This window comes from Chinchilla lanigera, unplaced genomic scaffold (assembly GCF_000276665.1).
Source record: "Chinchilla lanigera isolate Chin_1 unplaced genomic scaffold, ChiLan1.0 scaffold00045, whole genome shotgun sequence".
Classification (NCBI taxonomy): domain Eukaryota; kingdom Metazoa; phylum Chordata; class Mammalia; order Rodentia; family Chinchillidae; genus Chinchilla; species Chinchilla lanigera.
In genome coordinates this window covers 13,373,810-13,396,523 of record NW_004955446.1, presented here as the reverse complement: position 1 = coordinate 13,396,523, position 22,714 = coordinate 13,373,810, and the positions used below count along the sequence as shown (strand labels likewise).

The following is a 22,714-nucleotide window of genomic DNA, read 5'->3' as shown; positions in this document are numbered from 1 at the left end:
GAAATGAAATTTTCATCTCTGGATTCTATCAGTTCACATACAAAATTTCAATATCAGGATAAAAACATCCATGAATGCATAAAAATCTATTTTTATTTAAGAACTTCAATTGCTAAATTTAAAAATTATCAGAGCTGCTATGTTAATGTTTCCAACTTAGCTAAATGTTAGATGCTTTATCTACCTCAGTTATATGCTTAAATTCCAGAGGATAAAAGCAATTAAGAAGCAATGATAGAAGAACTTTAAGTGAAATCTGACAGACGACAAGGTGGAAAGAGGGAAAAGAGATTAAACTCAGGAGAAGCACCAAAAGTACACACAGTCATAAACAGAAGACCCCACAGTGGTCCCTTCCCCATAGCTTTTCAGTTTAAACAGGTATGACACAATGAGAAAAAGAATACTTGTCTAAGACACAGGGAGAGATGCATGACCACAAAGAAAAAAAAAAAAGAAAAGAATATATGATTTGTGTTAGAGACCCTGGGTAAAGGGCTTCATCGTAGGATGTCTTTTTTGGTGGGGGAAGTAATAAGAATGTAATTACAGGGAACACAAATCTTACATGCTAGCTACAGAACAGGCAAACTCTGAAGTACTTGGTGTGCATTAACTAATTTAGTCCTCAAGTACAATATCACATTGGAACCACTCTGACTACATTTTCTAGATGTGAAACAGACACAAGGAAAAATGGACTTGACTAGAAACATATAGAACAATGACTTGGAGGGGGCTGGGGATTTAGCTCAGCGGCAAAGCGCCTGCCTGGCAAGTGCAAGGTCGTGAGTTCGGTTCCCGGTACCGGAGAAAAACCAAAAAAAAAAAAAAAAAAAAAAACAATGACTTGGAAATAAGTCACAAGGAGAAGGAAAACTCTGTGACAGATTAAGCCACCTATCCATTCAGATTCACTGCCAGGTGTCTTACACAATATTTACTAAAACAAACCAGAGCAAGGCAAGGCAGTAATCAGATAAAGCTAAAAGAAAAGGTATTTAAAATAGCTTCAGTAAAAAACTCATGAATGAAAGAGTATGTAGGAAATAGTAGCTCACTAAGTAATACTATGAAATGTCTATCATAGGAATCAGAACTAACACCCATCCTTCATGGATAGTACTAGGTAATCCCTTCAGTTATGGAAGGATTAACCCAAGAATTCCTGCTAGGCGTACAGGAATTAATATTTGGTTTTAATTAAGGAGAGGGAGGTATACAAGGGCCTTCCCTCACACCTATTACTTGGTTTATGCAGGCACAGTGCTTGTCTTTACACCATAATCACCATAACTTCCTAGAACTTACTCAGACTTACAATATGCACTCAGTAAATAATTGTTGAATGAATCAGAAAAAAGTAAAAGAATATCAAAAGGGAATATTTGTGGGAGGTTATATCTAGACAGTTTGGAAAGCAAAGGCAAGACTCTAATTCAATAGGCTGTGGTGAAGAAATCAAAGGAATTAAGTAGGTCTACCTTACCAGAAATCAGTATTCTAACTAAACAAGAGTTTGACCTGACAGACTCTAAATAAGAGAGGACAGAAAAAATAAGTAACAGAAGCATCTGCAATAGTTAGAGGTTAATGCCTATGAAAATTTTTGGCAGAGGGCAAAGTATTCATGTTTTATCAAGATGGAATTTTACCAGTACAGTGTTAGTGAAAAAATGCCAACAAGTAAAGACTTTAAATGGCACAGATAATAATTCTAAATGCAGCAGCAAATAACAGCTGGAAAAATTCTACTGTGTCAGGCACTGGGAAAAAGGCTTTACACATATGGTACACTGGTTAAATGTAAGTGTGCAAATCAATTCCCACCTGCTTCGCCAAATGAACTAGATAAAGACATTCAGGCTCTCTTGTGTTTTCATGTCTGGTATCTTATCATCTGTTCTCTAGGCACAGTGTTGCAAAGATTCAGTGAGAAAGGTTGAAAGAGAGGGAAGGAAGTAAGGGAAAATCAGGTGAAAATTTACAGCTTTGATTTACATGAAGATAGGCGCAATTAATGCAGCCAGGTGAGCTGAGGAGATCTCTGATCTGGACCATAACACCCTAGGCTTGATTATCTTTGCATCATCAGTTACCTTGCACTTTGGTTCTTAGATTTTCCCATCTTAATGTCATTATTTTCAAAAATGTCATTAATTTCCTATATTTGTTTTCATGAGTATGTTCCACACTAAGCCATGAGTTTCTTGAAGATAAAGGGTATGTCTTAGAGCTTTTACCCTCTGTCCCAGGACCATGCTGGACACGCTTTAATTATGGGAAATTAATTGAATGAACAGTAGAAAGATACCACATTGAAGAAACTGATGTGAATGAAAATTTTAAGAACTTTTGATAATAGATGTGGAAGCATTCTCATAAAGAAGATGTGTATAAGTATTATATATATTTAACATATATATAGTATGTATATATATTTGCACAAACATAGCAGGTATATACACAAGCATATAATTTTTTATTAAGATTCTATAAAAATTACTTTCATTAAATTTAATTCATTACTATTTCTTACCTTACCATTTCTTTTTACTAGACAAGGAATATAAGACATCTGTGCCCTTTCTGTTTTCAAAGCATCAGAATTTTTTTTTCAGTACTGGTGATTAAACCCATGGCCTCTGCACTAAGTTACATCTGTCTCCTTTTTTAATTTTTTATTTTGAGGCAGGATCTCCTTTTGCACTATACCGATAATCTGAACTATCTTTTCAGGAACTGTGCATTGGTATTTACCTGTGCAACTTTGCACAATAATCTAAATCACTTAACTTTTCGTGAACTTAGAAATTCTGTCATGCAGCTCCCAGACAATTTGATTTCAATAGGTCACAATTCTCCCCTAAACTCCCAGTATCTTAGACTATGTTTTAAATCCTACAAATGCTACACATTGCTTCTATATGTTAGAATAGTTTTTCATATGTTGGGAGACATAATTTAGTATTAAGTTAAAAAAAAAAACAGATTCAATAAGGTAATTAGTGAATGAACCATCCAAGAATGAACTCCTTTTCTTGCTTGCCTCTTAGAATGCCTTTGAGGATACACAATTAGATTCTTTTATGAAAGTCACCTTTCCTTGAGATAGTCTCTCACTGGAAACATAACTGGTAAAGTTCAGGAGGATAAAAGAATACATGCTTAGGCTAAAAATGTGCTCTTGAACACTAATGCATGCAGAAAATCATATATCATTAGCCTGAAACTAACATAACTGCCCCAAAGCCAGAGGCTCTGTCTTTTACCTACGACTCAGCTTTATCACAAAACAGGTACAAACTAAAAAATTACCAGCAATTCCCAGCTAAATCCTCTCTAATGTAATTTCCATTTTAGTAATTATCAGGGCAGAGTTTTTCATTAAATAATACCTTGCTTGGGAACAGATCTATCCCCATGTTATATATGCTGAGTCCTCCAACTTATCTTTCACTGTACTGAATATCAGTGGAACAGAGCCAAGGCTTAATACATTCTTGTAAGTGTTCACTTTTTGAACTATACAGATACATTTACTATTTATGTCATCCAAATGATAGGAAAATGCTCAAGGGTAAAGGGCAACTGGGAAGTGGGAAAAGAGAAGGGAAAGAAGGAGAAATTTTGTATGTATGTATATACAGGATAGTTAACATAGCTGATCTACTGTCTTCTATCTCGTTGCTGAAAGAAACTTTTAATGAGTCCTTGATTGATCAATATTGCATGTCTCTATCTGTTTTCATGAGAAGCCACTTTGAAGATATCAATATGTAATACAACAAGCATTGTTAATTTCCTACCACTTTGTTTGTAACTCTGTATTGTCTGTATTGTTCTTTTGCTATTTTGTAAAAGGTTGTCTGTCTGTTAATGTTTTCCTCCTTTTATTTTTAAAATTAAAAAGAAAAACTATTTATGTCATCCAAGTGAACATCACATATACTATCATTAATCAACAGTTTCTTTTACCTGCTGGATAACCAATAAAAGTTTAATGCCTACCCTAATAATAAAATATTCATTAAGTACCAACCATATTTAAAATCAACAGAGTTCTCAAACAATATACTTTGATTCTATAGATTTTTACAGTATGTCCCTGACTTCAAAATACCTAGATATAATATTATTGTCACTGAGGAAAAACTAGCTACCAAAAAACAAAGCAGTATTAATATAATCTAATTAAACATAGCATTCTAAAAATTTTATGTGAAGTTATTATAAGAATATTTGTGTTGTATGATTTTTGGTGTCAGAATGGCAAAAACCAAACATCTTACAGGAAAATCCAGATTTATCATTGCTACATTTAACTATTAATTTCTATAAAAACCAAAGATAGCTATAAACTTGACCAACAAAAGTAAATCTGCCCTAGACATGGTGCTCTGAAGAAATACCTAAAAAGATTAGCCACTATCTATAGGAGAAAAATAAGAAAGTACCAAACACCTTTAAAATGGCAGAAAGTTGGTGTTTGAATTTCATCAAGATAAAAACAGGTCAATGTCAGAATGACCTTGAAGAAGGAAAAAACAAAATAATACAACAAGGCAGGGTAAAGTCAGTATCACAAAGTGATTGAAGAGATGGACGAGAACTTTCTTCTACAACATTAAGCTCATCAATATTATACTAAACTCTACAATACTTACCATTTTCCTGTGCCACAAGAGAATCTAGTAGGTTCACTGAATTCACTGAATCCTTTGTTAATCTATTTATATATGTTAAGCTCCTGACTGACATAAAACCTAACCAAAAAGAGAGAGAGAGTATTGTGAAAGACTAAGTGATGTATGCTTTGGGGTACAATAAATGTGCTTGGTAAGCAAAGAACCCACTTGCAAAGACTTGTTATTGTGATACATATATGCAAAAAGATTCAATACAATAAAATTTGCAATATAAATATAATTCTTTGCTGTATGTACATTTTCAATAATTATATTAAAATTCTCTTCCTATATTTCATTCAAGAATAAACATTTTGAACAAGTACAATCAAAGAGTATAACACATCAGTTATCATTAGTGTAGCCCTTGGACCTATACAAAAGAAAACACAGTTTATATTAGTTAGAATTCTTCAACAGCTTTTAATACATATGTTAAGAGAAGGAAATATTTCCAGGAAATATATCATTAAGAAAGAAGGTAAAAATGAATCACCTAGAGTAAATTATTACAATGTTTTAATTATATACTGTACATAAATACCAAATAAGTAAAGTGAAAGTCAGACAGAAAGCATTTTAAATGTTATACCTCCAAGTTCTTTTACATTCAAGATGGCATTCTGGAATGGCACTGCCTTTATACTAAAACCTAAAATTAGAAAACAAAAACATAGGAATTAGAACTTCAAATTTTACACAAGTTTTACTTTCCATATCTTATACTAGAAACACATACTTTCCAAAGTAGCTGATAATCTTATAATACTTTCTACAATTTTAAAGGCTTCATTGTGTATTATAGGAAAATATAAACCCAGCCCCTTTACTTCAATAATGCATTATTCTTTAATTAATATATAATATCACCACACAATTCTTAATCAGTTGTAAGAAAGACATTTGTAAGTATAGAGAAGCTTCAAAGAAAATATTAAGTCTACAGTCTTTTCATCTAATTCCTAAAGTTAATGCCTTACAATTTTTCTCACATATAACTCAGCAACTCTAGAGATCAAAGTACTTAAATTATAACCATTTTACATTAGAATTATACTGTATTCAAAGTAGTGTTTTCCTTTATGCACACAGTTAATAATAGACACATATTTTGCTTAAAGGTATAAATGTAATTGTCCATTTATGCATAGCAATCATTTTACAGTGCATCTACAAATGATTTATGGTAAAAATATACTCAGAGTACATAATCCTACAATGAACAATGTATTGGGACTTAACAATTATCATTCCTTTGAATATTTTATCACATACTTGCATTTCTCTTTCAAGTAAAGCCCTATTCTTTTAAGAGAATGGTAACAATAAAATAATTTTTAAAATAATAGTTTAAAATTTCCAGAAAAAATACTAGAATTATCTCAAGAAGAATTAAAATTCTTGAATAAATATGTGTATAAAAATTAATTGAGGAGCTGGGGATATAGCTCAGCGGCACAAGCACCTGCCTGCCAAGCACACGGTCCTGAGTTCAATTCCTAGTACCAAAAAAAAAAAACCCTGAAAATGTGTGTGAACCAAATATTTCCCCCCACACACCCATTAAATACACAGAAAAACTATAACACAAAGGCTTCTTTGGTAGCTTTACTCAGGAATTCCAATATAGTTTCCAAAAGTAGAAGAATATTTTGTAATACAAGAGCATTAATATTTCTTTTAAAAAAATTGTAAAAAAAAGATGGAAACTAATTATGAGTACATGATACCAGCGTTAAGGATTAACTTTACTAGACAGCTGAAAGAGGAAATATATTTTGAATGTTTAAAATAGGAAACTCATTACTTACATTAGAAGGAGTCATACTGAGTACACACTAAGCAAATATAGTCAAAGCCCCAGGACCTTGACAGGTTCTTTCTTTACAAAGTTATTATCAAATGATTAACTAATATAAAGTAAGACCCATTTCTAATCTTTCTAGGGTTCACTTTTCAGTTAGAGTAAGTTTTATCATAGGCCAAAACACAGGAAGACAAAAAAGTCACACTCTTGAGCCTATTGCGTTATCCATACCCGTAAGATTCTGTCGTATGTTTTTTAAAAGTCTTTCTAAACACATCTATTTTTACATAAGTTCTATTTGGGTAAACCATTGTCTTTAATGGAAATTTCTTTCTGTGAGAAAAGATGAGTAAAACTACCATTTTGATGAGAATTTTCCAGCTCCTTTAAAGAGCCACTATTTCCACTTCAAGTTTTAAGGATTATTTATTATGTATTATTACAAGATGAATGAAACTTAGTCCCTTTTCCAAGAAATTATCAATAAAGACGATGATACCCAAATACTTCTCATTCATTTGAAGTTATGATAGGTGCGTGGAAAGGTAAAAGGGTTCAAATAAAGTATGATACTGATAAAAACAATTCTTTTGCACAGTTTTGCAGTTTTGCTTTGCCTTTTTAATCCAGCCTACCTTTTGCACTCCTTAGCTACCTGTTGCCCCAGCACTTTCATAAAGTATTTGTTACCCTCCACATCAGGCAATATTATTATACAGTGACTGAAGAACTAACTTTGGAGTCAACCAAACTAGCCTTAAATTCTAGCTCTAGTTTTTATTAGCTCTGTCACTGTGGCCAACCTACTAGCCTTCGCTGCTTTCTCTTTTGTAAAACAAATGGTAGTATCTACTTCGTAACATTGCTACAAGGATGAGACAATATATGTCACCGTGTCTGCTGCACAGCAAGCACACAATATGTCTGCTAGCATTATATTTTGATCCATGATTACTGTTAACAACTCAATCACTAGGTATATCTATATATACTTTGTCTACCTGAATATTTTACAAAATCATAACAGATACTCTGAGTGCTCATTTATTAATCAAGTACCTCGTTGGAGAAGTAAAAGTTAAAACTGAATGAAAAGTACCATGTTGTTGGTGTGAGAGAGGTGTCAACAGTGGAAATGTGCTATGCAGAAAGTACAAGATCAATGCGCTCTCTAAGAATCTTCCAAAGTGTACCCTTCCTTCATGGTTTAAGGCAGATTGACACAGTCAGTGCAGCATTATAGCTAATGGCACACACGTCTCTGATCTTAGTAAAATAGCAGTAGGGAAAGAGAAGGCAGTCCCAGGTGACGTGTACTGTAGAAAAGCCTCTCCAGGTGTCTGGCCTCTGGGAAATTAAGAAAAGTCTGTGCCAATCATAATACTTTTGCTGGCATCAAAATTCCCCTGCAGGAGACTTGGAGGCTTGAAAGTATCTACCTACCTCAAATGGATGGTATATGGATTAAAAAGCAGTGATTGCAAAATACTGGAAATGCAAAGCCTTATGCAAATGCTATACATAGTTTATTAGTGGTAATGTTTGGCACAACTCAAGTATGGATTTCCCAGAGAAGGACACATCCCAACTTAAAAAGAAAGTTCTAGAGCACACCAGCAATGTTTAATCAGCTTTGACTCTTAAAAGCTAATAACATGCAGGTACTTAAGGAGATGTATTATCTTTCCAGAAAGGGCCACAAACTTATGCAAAATACAACTTTGGAAATTAACAGACAGGTTCTATTACTGTCACTATCTTTAAATCTATGTAAAGTAATAATAAATTGATTACAAAAATATGTTCAGACATTCACACTAAACAGAATAACCTAGCTATGTAATTTATAGGCATATAATTATATTTCTGCAGAATACCTATAAATGTTCTCTTCTTAAATAAAATACACATGGCTACATTAATACCACAAAGATATATATAGTCTTCCATTACTGCTATCTCTATATTACTTTACAGTAAAGCTACGATAATTAATAATGTTCAGAAGACCAAATATAGGTATCAGTCCAGAAAATAAAACAATGCACTACTCATAGAAGAGAATCAACATTTTACTATTTTAGTCATTTTAAGCATTTGCAAAGATAAAACACAACTAAAAATTTAAAGCAATACTTTCAGTTCATCAGAAGGGCAATCAAAAAGGGCAACTATCATATTTTGTTATTATTTTCCATTAGAATGGATGAGGTCAAGGGGTAAAGAATAAATGTTGCTTTGAGGAATAAAAGCATGGACTCTAAAGCAAGGATGAGTTTAAATTCTGGGTCTACTATTTATTATATATTTGATTTTGAGAAAGTTATTTTGCTATTGAAACTTTCTCTGGTATGCTTAATTAACTAGGTTGATTTTTCTGAACTGATGTTCTGCCAACACTCAGTACTTCTAAGTAATTTTCACAGTTTCAACTACACATCACTTTGTTTTTTGTCCATTCCCAACCAGACTGCAAGGATTACTAATGAAGAAATAGTATGCAAGGTATCCTGTATGCCAATGCCTGATATAATACAATTTCAACACTGTGCCAAAGATTCACACACTGTTTGCTAATTTACAATAATCCCAGTTAATATAAGTACTACTGTACTGTACTGTACTATACTGACTGTACTGACATAAAAAAGAAAGTGAAGCACAAAGGGGTTAAGTATCGTGCCAAAAGTACTAAAAGCTATATTCAAGGTTTTAACCCAGGTCTTGTGACCAGAGCTCTATACAGTACTTTCACAGCTCCTCTATGTATATACAAACTGGCAGATTCATCTATTTTGTCCAGTTATGAGCTTAAATGCTGGTAGGGCTGATTGGCCAATACACACGTCTCATAAACCCACTAATTTACTTTCTTTTTTGTTTACAAATCAACATGACAAACCCAAGTTAAGTGTTCTCAGGTCTACATTACACAGCTTTCTTTTTAATGGGCTAAAATAAAACCATCAGTTTAGGAAGTTCTTTATTAGAAGACATAATTAGAAATAATAGGAACCTGGGAAGGGAGGAAAAATGTCCAGCTGACTGAGCAATAGCAGTCTGATCATCTCTTGCTTTTTCAAATACTAAACATCCTGTTATGCTCCCCACTGGGATACAGTGTGTTGATGTGACAAGACATTGCCTAAAAATCCTAGTCACCAATACTTAGACTCAGCAGCCACATTTTTTGTCTTAGCCTTGAAATCCTCATCTGCAAAATGAGCGAACCAGATTAGCTCTTGGATGTCCCTTAAAATTAGGATTCCCTTATTTATATTAAACAAAAAGGAGGAAATTACAGTAACCATCAAGTTGATCCTTAGTGGTCTCCAGTATCTGGCGGAGGGCCTCAAGGGTAGGTCTCCCCAGGCTACATTCAAGCAATTTGATGGCAGAAGCCAAAGTTAAGCACTCATTTTTTCCTGGCCTATCTAAGCTACATTAGTAAGACTAAAACCTCCCCTAAGATTTAACGCCACAAATTTTAATAAATATATGACTGAGTAACTCTTTAGGGAAATAATTGTTTGCATAGCCTTTCAGTCTTTGTTTTGCAATCCTTAAATCCAATAAAACCTGTGATACAAGGAAGATGGATTTGAAATTTTTCATGCAGGGAAAGCATTCCTGGAATTGTAACAAAATTAGTTTTGGGAGGAAGGTTAGTCTATTTTTATTCATCATGTGGAACATTTGAATAGTTTACTTGGGCCTACATACTAAATCCTTCTTGCCCCCTCCTCCAAGTCTGCACACATACACATATTTCATGTGTGTTTCTGAGATTTCTGAGTCACCCTAAAACTTCTAAAGGGAAAGACTTTCCATAGATCTGGTAGTCTGGACCTGAACGAAGAACATTATCTACTCCATGACAATTTTGTTATACTTAGATAAAAAAATTGAGCAAAATCCTTCTAATTATGATTAAACCACCATAAAAAGTAATTTAATCTACTGGCAGTTATAAAACACAATCTTTTAGCAGATACCAAAATCTGACTTTCTAACTTGTTTTTCTGGTTACTTAACATACATAAGTAATACTAAAGTTATTTAAATGCTTCATTCAAATTTTCATGAACTTTTCTTTCCAACTGTCATGATGTTTTTCTCTTTTAACTGAGTGACACACTTCTTGACAATTTTACAAGTACCCAAATATATAATCTTGATATTCTCAACCTTTTTCAATTAAAAGTGTTCAGTTTTCTGTTCTCCATATTATATCAACATAGTACCTTAAGCTTTTAGATTCCATTTCTCTGGTTTAAACGGGCAGGGGGATATTTGTGTAATCCACAGTTTTAACAACGCCTCTTATCAACAAATTCCTCATGTATATACACTCAAGGAATTAACTCTGGACAGAGTTCACTTTTGATTTTAGACCAACAAGCAAGCCGTCCAGTTTTTTTCTCTTCACCAACAGGTCCTGCTCTCTGGAGGATTTTTTGGCCCTTTGAGTTTTGACAATTTAAGTGTCGTTTTAAAATTATATCAAAGCTGGAAGATTGCCGAAGTTAACAATCCAATAAATTTTGGATTTCCTTTCTTCCTGGAAAAAGGCCCGCATTGTTGCCTTGCTGAAACTGGATAGACATACCTTTCTTATGATATGTTTTCATTTCATCAACTCTCAAGGTAGATTCCCTTTTTAGTTGTTTAAAACTCTTCCAACAAATGTTTCATTTTTAATTGGCTTTAGAGTGTCAAAATATTATAGAAGAATAATTTAAAATTATAAAATATCACCATAACTCAGCCACATCAACAAAGCACATTGTTATTTTTCTAAGTTTTTTTCTAGACTATATTTAAACTATGGAAAACTAGCATTTGATTTTAAAAGATAAACATTAAATTGTTTTCATTTTTTTCAACTGAAGATTGTATATATTTTCTACTATATAATCATTGCAACTGAGTTACCATAATTTACTTAACATTTAAACTCCATTGCTGTAGAACATTTACACTGCTTTCAAATTCTAGATGTCATACAAAATGTTGCAAGGAATTGCCTTATATATATAGTTTCTTTTAAAATTACTGGCTTGACATAAATTTCCAGTGGTACCATTGCTAGGTCCGAGAGTATTCTGGTAACTTTTGATTTATATGAATAATTGCTTTCCCAAAAAAGGAACAGTAACAAACACAACAGCGCTAGTAGTATATATTTATACCAATGCCATCACAATCTTACCGCTATTGGTCTTCTCATAAAGAAAAGAATCTTGCTAACTTCACATATAAAATGAACATTTTCTTTTTATTCTCTAGTCAAGATGAATTTCTGGTAAAGCTGAACCTGTTCTGTTTATTTCTTTGCCATTTACTCTTTTCATGAATTATCTCTTTCTGGACATTACATAATTTATATTAGACTCTCAATGCTACATAGAGATATAATTGAATCTTCTAAATATACCACCATAAATAATTATCTGTAATTAGTGATAACCGAACAACAATGCTCTCTTTTTATAATTATCTTCTTGACTTCAGCATTCCAATGCTTCTAAATTTTTATTTGTTCAAATTCCTAGTCTTTTGTATGAACTATTTTCTTGGGGCTTCCTCAGGCTATTCTCCTGCCGGGTTCAACACCGTATATTCACAAGCCTTCAGACTTTGCATATCTTTTCCTACTCCTTTTCTTACTACTGGGCTCTTCTATTTTAGTACCTTCCTTCCACCTCCTTGTTCTTCACTTACACACACACGCACACACACACACACAACCTGCAATTCACAAAAAGAACACTGAGCTTGGAAAGTATGTCTGAGGATGCTAGCAGTGCCCATCTTGAATTCCAATGGGTTTTCTGGATCCACTGCTAACTACAATCAGCATATAACCTAGAGCTCTGCCATCATTAATTTGTTTCCCCATCAACTAGTCCTCCTTCACTCTGCTGACCACAAGACCAAACTCATAAACACCTACCCCTTCTCTCCTACATCTTTACTAGTTGCCTCTAATGCAACTCAGCCCACCCTATATCATTACAGAGCCTTTTCAGTGAATCATATGGAGCCTCCTCTGTTAAGTCTTCTTCATGCTCCAATATTTTCTTGCAAACATTTTTCACTCTCCTACTCCAAATAGAACCTTTCCTTCTCTTCTCAGTGCCTCCCAGCACAAGTTTTGTTTCCTTTTAATACTTTTAAATCACATCACAGCCACTTCTTAATAACTTGCCAACTAAAATATAACATCTGCTTAGATATGAGTGTCCACATTTCTGTCTTCTAACTGGGGAGAAATTTGTTCATACTGCATATCTGAGTTAACTGAGTATGTGCTTAACAATTGTGAACCACACCCTACCATCTTCTATTATTAAGGACAATGTTTTCCAAATTAATGGTCAAGCTATTCTACAAGTCTTTCAGTTTTCAGATCTCTAAAACTACCACCTATAATTCACATCAACAATCTCCAATCTACTATATAAAGTTATAGATTACATTTAATTGTCCATATTGATGATCATTTCTTCAGCAAACAAAGGTAGTGTACCTTATTCTATTTCAAAATTGAAGGCATTTATTCCTTCACCTTGCATGATACACCCTATAGACTCTTTACTATAACATTAAATGTAACTGGTGAGAACTGACATACATCTTTTTCCTGATCCAATGAGGAAAAAATTCATCTTTCACCATTAAGTAGGACCATAACTATGGGGTTCTCACAGTATTGCTGTAACAATTGAGGGAATTACTTTCTCTTCCAACTATATTGAAAATGTTTATAAGAAATCAATGTTATATTTCTTGGGGGGTATCTCTTGATATCTCTTGATAAACACAAAATAATCTCTTCATAATCTCTTGAGATAATCACAGTCTTCTTTTTTAGTTTATTGATATTAAAGATATTAATTTTAGAGAAATGGGGACAGGCAGGAGCTAGGGATTGAACCCAGCACCTCGTGCATGTTTGGCACTTGTCCATGGAGCTACATCTCCAGCTTGACACTGACTTTTTAATGTGAAGCCAATTCAGCAATCCTAGGATAGATGTCACTTGGTTATGACAAATCATCTGACTAATATGTCATTCTTAGATGTGATATGCTAGAGTTTTGTTTGTAATTTTTGCATTTTTGTTCATGAGAGATACTTGTATATAGTTTTCTTATAATGTCAATGTTTTTGGTTCTAATAACAGGTTAATGTTAGTCTTACAATGGAGCTGGGCAATATTCCCTCTACTTCCATTTTCTGAAAGATACAGAAAATTGGCATTGTTTTTTCCTTAAGATGCTTGGTAGGATTCACCAGTGAAACCAACCAAACTTTGAGTCCTCTTTCCTTAACTGTAACTTCAATTTCTTATTTAGTTACATATTTAATTAATTTATTTTCAGTTTTTGTGGCACTGAAGATAGAGCCAGGACCTTCACACTGAACAACATCCCAATCCTTTTTATTTTTAGACGGGTCTTACTAAGTTGCTCAGGCTGGGCTCAAATTTGCTATCTTCTTCCCTCTGTGTCCCAAGATGCTGGGATTACAGACGTGTCACCACATTAGCTTCAACTTCTTTAGAAGATAGATATACGTTTGTTGGGGTTTTCTATTTCTTCTTGAAGGTTTTTCTTTCAAAGACACTGTACACTTTAGCTGTCAAATTTACTGGCATAAAGTTGGCCACAGTATTCCGTTATCTTCTTAATATTTATAAAATCTGTACTAATACCATCTCTCTTATTATTAGCAATTTCTGTCTTTGACCGAACAAGTTCTCCTTTTTTGCACCTCACTGACTTCTACCTTGGTCAATATTATTTCTTTTGTTCTGCTCATTTTGAGTTTAATGCATCTTCCCTTTAAGTTTCTTAAGCAGAAGCAAGGATCATTAATCTGAGACCCTTTTCTAACCACAGGTGATCAATACTATGCATCACATCCTCTAAAATCCTACTTTAAAGGGTATACTATAAATTCTGATATGCTGTGTGTCATCTGGTGTAAAATGTGTTATAATTTCTCTTTTCATTCTTTCTTTGGTCCATGTTATCCAGAAGGTAGTTTCCAAATAGAGATTTCCCCAAAGATCTTGTTGATTTCTAATTCAATTCTATTTGCAATCTGAAAACATATTTAGTAGGACTTGAGTCTGTCTGAATCTATTCAGACTTGTTCTAGGTAGTAGATGATCGTTTAGTTAGGTAAATATTCCACATGCACTTGAGAGGCATGCCTGTTGCTGCTGGGTGAGTTGTACTACAAATATCAATCAGGTCAAGCTGGCAGATAGCCAAGTTGTAGTAGACTAATTTTTCTGCTACATTTTCTAGCAATTGATGTGAAATCTTTGACTAAAACTCTGGATTTGTCTATATCACTTTGCAACTTTTTTTTTTTTTTGCTTCATCTATTTTGAAGCTCTATTATTGAGTACTAATTGTGCAGCATTGTTTGGGTTTCTAAAATAAGATGATCCTTTCATCACTATGAAATGAACTTCTTCATTCTCCATATTTATGTTGCCTGAGAATAGCCACTCCTACTGCCTTCTATTAGCATTAAGTGCCTTTCCCCAACCCTTTAACCTATTTGTGTCTACAAGAGGCAATAGTATGTGATGAATATTTAAAACTTTAAAACAATTTATTACAATAAATTAATTGCCATTAAATTGCAAGTATATTAATTGCCATTAATCAGAAGTAGTTCTGAAGTCATTTCATGAGTGTCTGTACAAGGTATGATCAAAACTATAGTGAATGCTTCTGCTGAGTACCATCCATTGGAAAGGTAGGATCATAAAAACATTATGGTGTGTCCTTACATACCTTATTCACCAGATCTGGCATGATGAGAAATCTGGCTTTTCTCCAAAGTCAAAATGACCATGAAAGGAAAAAGTTTCAAACCTACTCATAACATCGAGGTAGCCACAACAGCACAACTAAAGACATTCACACAAGAGGACTTCTGGGACGGCTTCAGAAAGTGGCAAGAATGATGGGGTAAATGTGGTTAAAGTGAGGGGGAGCATCCTGGGAGAAATTAATGCCAAGTATGTTTTACCGCAATATTTTTTTAAAGGTAAGTATTCACTGTATTTTTTGGTCATACTTTATATATTTAAAGTTTGGTGGGTTTTTTTGTTATTTTTGTTTGTTTTGTCTTTTTGGGACGGGGTCTTGCTATGGAGTTCAGGCTGGCCTTGAGCTCACTCTGTAACCCAGGCTGGCCTCAAACTCGCAGGGATCCTCCTGCCTCAGCCTCCCGAGTGCTGGGATTACAGGCATGTGCCACCACACCTGGCTAAAGTATGTTTTCTACATGTCAGTATTTAGTAGAATCTCGCTCTCTAATCTATTCGTAACAAGTGTGTTTCCTTACTGTGGGATGTAAACCATTTACATTTAATTTGATTATGAATGGTTAGGCTTGAGCATATCATCTTGCTACTCATTTCCTATTTGTCTCAACTATTACTGTTTCCCTTTCCACCTTTTTCTGACTTTTTTGGATTAAATATTTTTGATAATTTCATGTTATGTCATTTGAGAAACCATTTTTGTTAGTGGCTACTTAAGGGTTTATAGTACATCTTTAACCAATCTACTTTAATGTGTTCTATCATTTCACATAGAGTGTAGGAATTGTATGGCTGGGCAGGCAGCACATGCTTATAAACCTCAATACTCTAGGAAGCTGAGGCAGAAGGATTGCAAATTTGAGACCAGTCTGAGAAACTGAGAACCTGTCTCAATCAATCAATCAATCAATCAAAAGGGGCCGCTGATGTAGCTCAGTACAAAGATCTTGGGTTCAATCCCAGTACCACTCAACTCCAAATCTTTTAATACTGTGGTTCTCTTCATCCTTTATAAGCTTTAAGTATTTTTTATCGTATACGGTGCTTTGCTTAAACTGTTAACTTTAAATGATTTTTAAATAACAGCAACTAAAGCTGCCTGCCTGGCAAGCTCAAGGCCTTGAGTTCTATTCCCAGTACAAAAAAAAAAAAAAAAAAAAAACTAAATCTAACAAAATTATCCATGTATTTTCTATTCTTAGTATTCTTCACTCCCTTTATAGAGATCCTATTTACATCTGGTCCAATTTTTCTTCTGTTTGCAGGACCTTTACCATTTCTTATAATGCTGACCTGCTAACAATATATGCTTTCACCTTTTGTATTTCTAGGAAAACGTCTGCTTTTTTCCATTTCTTTTTAAACACCCTCCCAATATAGTTTCATTTTTCTCTCTTAGGAAAGATGCTGTTTTACTGTCTTCTTACTTGTGCTGTTTTTAATGAGAAATCTGATGTTATCCTGACATTCTTTTCAGTGCAACATCTTCTATTTGCTTTGAAAGATTTTGTATCAGGATTCCCAAAAGAAACAAAACAAAAAGCATATAAACATCTGTAAATGTATATAAAAATACACACACACATAAACACAGAGACAGACCAACAGACAGAGAGACTGACTTAAGGAATTTGGCTCATGTAATCATACAGGCCGGCCAAATCCAAAATCTGCAAAAGTAAACTGGCAGGCTAGAGACCTATGAAAGAGTCCATGCGAACTCCAAGTCCAAAGGCCACCTGCTATAGAATTATCTCTTAATCAAGGGAGGTTAGTGTTTTGCTCTGTTCAGACTTTCAACTAACTTGATAAGGTCAAACCTCACTACAGAGGGCAATCTGTTTTACTCAAAATCTAGGGATTTAACTACTAATAGTTAAATTATAGAAACATTTAGAATAATGTTTGACCACAAATCTGGGCACCAGCACTCAGCCAACTTACAAATAAAATTAGCCATCATATTTTTTAATCACTGGTTTCAAATAACTATCTTATGACATGAGTAGGTAGGTATAGTTTGGTTCACACCTCTTAAGTTTGGAGTACAGTGAGTTACTTGGATCTGTAGGTGTATAATTTCCATGAAGTTTGACAATGTTTCAGTCATTATTTCTTTAAATATTTTTCTGTCCTTTCCCCACCCCCTGGATCCTCACAGACTAAAGTTACCCTAGATTAGAGCCACTTAAAAGTTGTTCCTCGGCTTCCCAATGCTGTCTGCATTCTCTCCCTCCCTCTCTCTTCTACAATCTCTTCAGTGCCTTTAAATTCATTCAGTCTCTTCTTCCATGCTATCTAATGTGCCATTAATACTGGTGATACTGTTCAAAAGGTTTAAATTTCTTGTGCATCTATTGTGTAAGCTTTGTAGATTGTATTAGTGAAGTGAGGTACAATACTAAAGTACTAATTTGAAAAACAATTATTAGTGGATGGTCGTGAAAATGTAGTAGATCTTCTATAACAGGAGAAGTAGCGTCTTGAAAGCCTAGTTGATAGGGATATGCCATGAAGATATATTGGAGTTTAACCAATAATCTAACTTTGATGAAGTTATGTAATGTTTATCTGAAACATATTTTATCTCAGATATTTATTCACCAGTAGAAGTTTTCAATGGGTCTTTAAAAAATATATCTTCCATATCCCAACTTTATAAGTAGATGAGATATAGTTATAATAACAGTTTTAATGTCCTTTGTTAACTTTAATATATGTGCCAGTTTTGGGTCATCTTCAAATGAATGATTATGTTTTTAGGAGCTGTTTTTTTCCTCATTATGAGTTATGTTTTTTCTGCCTCTTCCCATGCCTGACAATCTTTGACTGAATATCAATTATTGTGAATTTTACCTTGTTGAGGGCTAGGTATTTTTTTTTTCTGTAACTGTTACAGAGCTGATACATTAGAATTACCAGGAAATCATCATAGCCTTAAGATCTTGCTAAAATAATACCTTAGATGAGTCCAGAGCAGTACTCAGCTCCAGGCAGATTCCTTAGCTGAAACCCTGGTAAGAACTCTGATTCCTCATGGATTATGATTTTTTTTCCCAGTCCATTTGCTGGTTCTCAGGCCTGTGTGAAGACCAGGCACTATTTCCCCAGTCCTTTCAAACGTTTCCTTCGCTGGTCCTGGATCATTTCTTCATATGCATGTACTGTCCACATTGTAGGGCATTCAGGGAGACCTCCTGAAGATCTCTGCTTTTCTCTCTGTGCAATGGTTTTCTCCTGTGGTTTGTCCTGCGAACTCTAGCTGCCTTGGTATCTCGGATTCCCAGCTCCATCTCCCAATGTAGGAAGTTCCCTGACCGCAGCCTCAGCTCATTCAGGAACTGTGCCACAGTGTGGGAACTAAAGGCGGTAAGCTCCAGCATTTGTTCCTCACTTCTCACGAATGACTGACCCTTGATGCTTGGTATTCACTTTTTGCAAACTATTGTTTTACACATTTTGTGCCTTTTAAAATTCATTTTGCTTCTCTCAGGTGGGAGGCCAAACAAGTTCCACTTAGTCCATTTTGACCAGAATTAGAAGTCTTCATTCATTCTTGCATTTACTGTCCTCTCTTGGGCATCTTGTCTTTCCTTCTCCCCAGATAATCACCCTTACACCTCTATCTACAAAGATGCTTATGAGACTTTTCCTTATGAGAACAAATTCCCTGAACACACACACACACATGCACACACACACACACACGCACACCCCTACTTCTGGCTCTCTCTTTCTTACTTTTCCCCCTTCCCCTTCTTTCTCTCTTTGTCCTTCTCTCTCTTCTCCTTTCTCCTTCCCTTCCTCTTCCCCTCCCCTCCTTCTTTCCCTCCCTCATCCTTTTCCTCCTTCCCACTCTATCTTTGGTCTGTCTTGTAGAAAGAATAGTCTATATACAATCTTAGTCAAATAGTCAAGCAGTAAAAATGATAATCTACAGCTCAATCTCTTTTCTCAATTACTATCCCTTCATTTCTCAGATTGGATATTACCCCAATAATCTACTGAAACTGTTCTAGCCTTGCTTATTAATGACCATGTTGTTACCACCCACTGGTCATCTCACAGACTTATATTTATATTATTTGACTCGTTCTTTTTATTTCTACTCAAAGGTAACATTCACTAAGCAACCTTCTTTAATACCCAGGTTAGAAATAATCATTTTTAATTTTTGTATTTATTTCATCAAGTACAGCACATATCACATTCTGTCATATCGTAGGGTCTGGCATAAACATTAAATGTGAACTGTTTTATCATTAGAAAATGTTATCTTCTGAAGACAATGTAAACCTCATGGTGGCAGGGAGGCTTCCAAAGAGACCTTCAAAAAAACACTGTGCCAAGTTCTGGGTAACTGCAAATCACAGAAGTTTGATATCCAAACAGTTAGCCAATTTAATATCTATATCCTCAAAAAAATCAACTGGCACTCAGTGTCATGGTTGGTTTGAGTGAAACAAAAATAGCAATTAAAAATTTAATAAAACATTAAATTATAATTCATAAATACATTATAAAATTAGATAATTTTTACATTATAATTCAAAACTGTTCTAGCAATAGTGCCAAAAGATAACTCTAATACAAGTAACTGAAGAAAAGCATAGTTTTTTCATTCTTACATACATTTTAGAAGTTACTTTGCCTGACAAGAATTAAGCTAATAAGGTTTTTATAGCCTTGTAGCACGTCACTCAAAAGATATCCACGATCTTATAAAAAACTATTAAGTACAGAATCACATCAGAAATGCTAGGCCTTGGATAGCACTCAACTTCATTTGTAGACTTGACCTGGTATCCCACTTTTGTCACAAGCTGTATAACAATGGCTATATTACTATATCTTTGATCCTCAGATGACTTAAAAACAGAGTATGAAAAAAGATTTTTACCTGTTAAAGCCTTTTGTAAGGATGACAGGGAACATTTTACATAAAAACACTATGTGGAATCAGTGTACTCATTTGTTCATTCATTTGACACACACCTATATCTACTCATGGCCAAATTTGTGTCAGGCTATAGGTATACAATGGCAAGTAAGATGTTGTACCTGCCCGTAAGAGATTACAGGCTTGGAGTGGGAGATTGACATGTAAAAAAAAGAAGGGTAACAGACACTAAATGGTAGAAATATAAACCAGGTCCAGTATGGAAAAAGAAGGGAGTATTCAGTTCTGTCTGAGAGAAAAGGCAGATAGTCAGGGCTGACTTCATGCAGACTTTACTTAAGCTCTCTGCTCATCCTCAGGAAAGTTCCCAGATCTTACTCTATTTTTCAAACTTACTTGTGGCAAAACCTGACCTGAACTGATATAAGACTCTTGATCACAGCCAGGCGCGGCCACGCATGCCTGTAGTCTCAGCACTTGGGAAGGAGAGGCAGGAAGATGATTGCAAGTTCAAGGCCGGCCTGGGCTACAAAGTGAGCTCAAGGCCAGCCTAAAGTGCACAGCAAGACCCCAACTCAAAAAGACAAAAACAAACAAAAAAAGACTCTCGATCATTAATATTTTTCCTACTTGTCAGGAAATCCGGGGGTATGATTTCATGACCCACCCATCACCTAAAACCAAGAACTGAGTCCTCTGTGGCTTCTCTGTCTCTCGTGCTCCCAAGTGGTCACTGAGTCCTGTTAATTCTAGCCTTCACATAACAAATCCCACCTATTTCCTCCTTTCTGTTCTCTCTGTGTCTGCCTTCACTAAGGCCTTCATCACCTGGGTTGCACCATTACACTCATCCTCTGCCTCCAAATGTGCTTCTCATAATTCAGCTTCCACATCCCAGCCAGCTTGATCCTTCTCAAATGAATACCCGAGCATAGTTTCTACTTAAAATACCTTCTTTATGACTCTACACTATCTACAAAGAAAGCTCCCATTTCTGGAAACAGTATACAGAGTTTGCCAAGTTTCAGCCATCATCCTCAACTGAACATACACTGCAGTTATGCAGAAATGTGGTTTCCAAGAGGATTCACTCTCTTTCACATCTCTCCACCTCATCCAAGCTTTCCCTTTGATCTATAATCCTCTCTCTTCTCCTACCCCACTCTCTTGTCCCTATCTACTGTCCTGCCAAGCAACTTCAGAGCCAATGCAGAGAACTGCATTGTGCATCCTCTCCTTCCTCCATGCCCTCACTTTTGTATATTTCTAGATATGAACTGAAGGTCTATGTGGCCAGGAGACTGAGTCCCCTGGGGTACTGGGATCAGTGCTGATCCCCAGTGTCTAAGACTGGACCTAGCACACAATAGATGCTCAAAAATCTGGCTAAATATACAAGTGTTTCAACTTTCCCCAAAATGTTTTGCCCTGCTTATCAAGTCTCCTTCCATGGCAAATGTGGTCTTCATCTCCTACAACTATTCTTCCATTACTGTCTAATTTATACTCTTTCTTGTGTCACTGTCAGAAGAGGAAGAGGAAGAATTTGAAGAGTGACAAAAAACCTAGGACAAACTGTCACCTTTGGCACTGACAACATTTTGCGCCAGATAATTCTTCGTTGTGGGGGCTGACCTGTGCCCTGTAGGATGTTTAGTACCATTACTGGCCTCTACCCACTAGAGGCCACTACCACCTATTCCCAGTTGTCTGCTGTAGGGTGGAGAACATAATCTCCCCTGATTGAAAACCACTGTCTCAGAATAAGTTCTCTTTAAAAGTCAAAAACAATAATGGTAAAACTGATCAATGTTCTCCTGCAGTGACTACAGTCCAGGTGAAAAATGAGGAGGGAAGAAAATTCAGACTGTTCTAGGGATGCTGTTTAGGGAGTATGTGAGCAACAAAGGCAGGCTAGAGTGACACTTCAAAGGAAGATAGCACTCAGAGTGCCTGATATGAATCCATTTTGCCAGAGAAACAGAGTTCCAGACTTTGGGATTAGTTCATATTAATATTTTCTTGACTTATTCTGTGGCACTGAAATGATCAACAGGAGGGACAGGGGATATCGCAATTTAATGCTCTTAAACCTACCTCAAATCTTTTTTAAAAAGAGATAGAATATTTAAAATTAAAATTAATACACTGACTGACACCCTAAACTACAAACAAAAGGGAGGGGAGCAGTTACACAACTAGCACAGGAAACTGGAAAAGTTGGGGCTGAGGAGGAAGGGACAGACGGTCCGCACTATACTCACCTGTGGTTGACACGACATTCTCAGGGCTTTCACTGCACAGCTTTGACAGCAGACTTGTCTTGCCAGAACCTGTGAGGCCTATACATACCAGATCATACTCTGGTCGTGCAGGTGGTGGTCCCTTGCAGCAAAGTGCTCTAAAACACTGCCGAGAGAGAGAGAGAGAGAGAGAGAGAGAGAGAGAGAGAGAGAGAGAGAGAG

At 35.2% G+C, this 22,714-nt stretch overlaps 1 protein-coding gene across 2 annotated transcripts in view; it reads right to left on the bottom strand.

The window, feature by feature from the left end:
• The window catches only part of Arl15 (ADP-ribosylation factor-like 15), a 393,962-nt gene that overhangs the window by 236,618 nt on the left and 134,630 nt on the right, over positions 1 to 22,714 (bottom strand). For both annotated transcript variants that reach the window (XM_005392717.2, XM_005392718.2), the window contains 2 exons: positions 22,514 to 22,658; positions 5,281 to 5,340 (listed from right to left, as the gene is read on the bottom strand). In XM_005392717.2, coding sequence (XP_005392774.1) covers positions 5,281 to 5,340; positions 22,514 to 22,658 — 205 coding nt within the window. The remainder of the gene's footprint in view (positions 1 to 5,280; positions 5,341 to 22,513; positions 22,659 to 22,714) is intronic.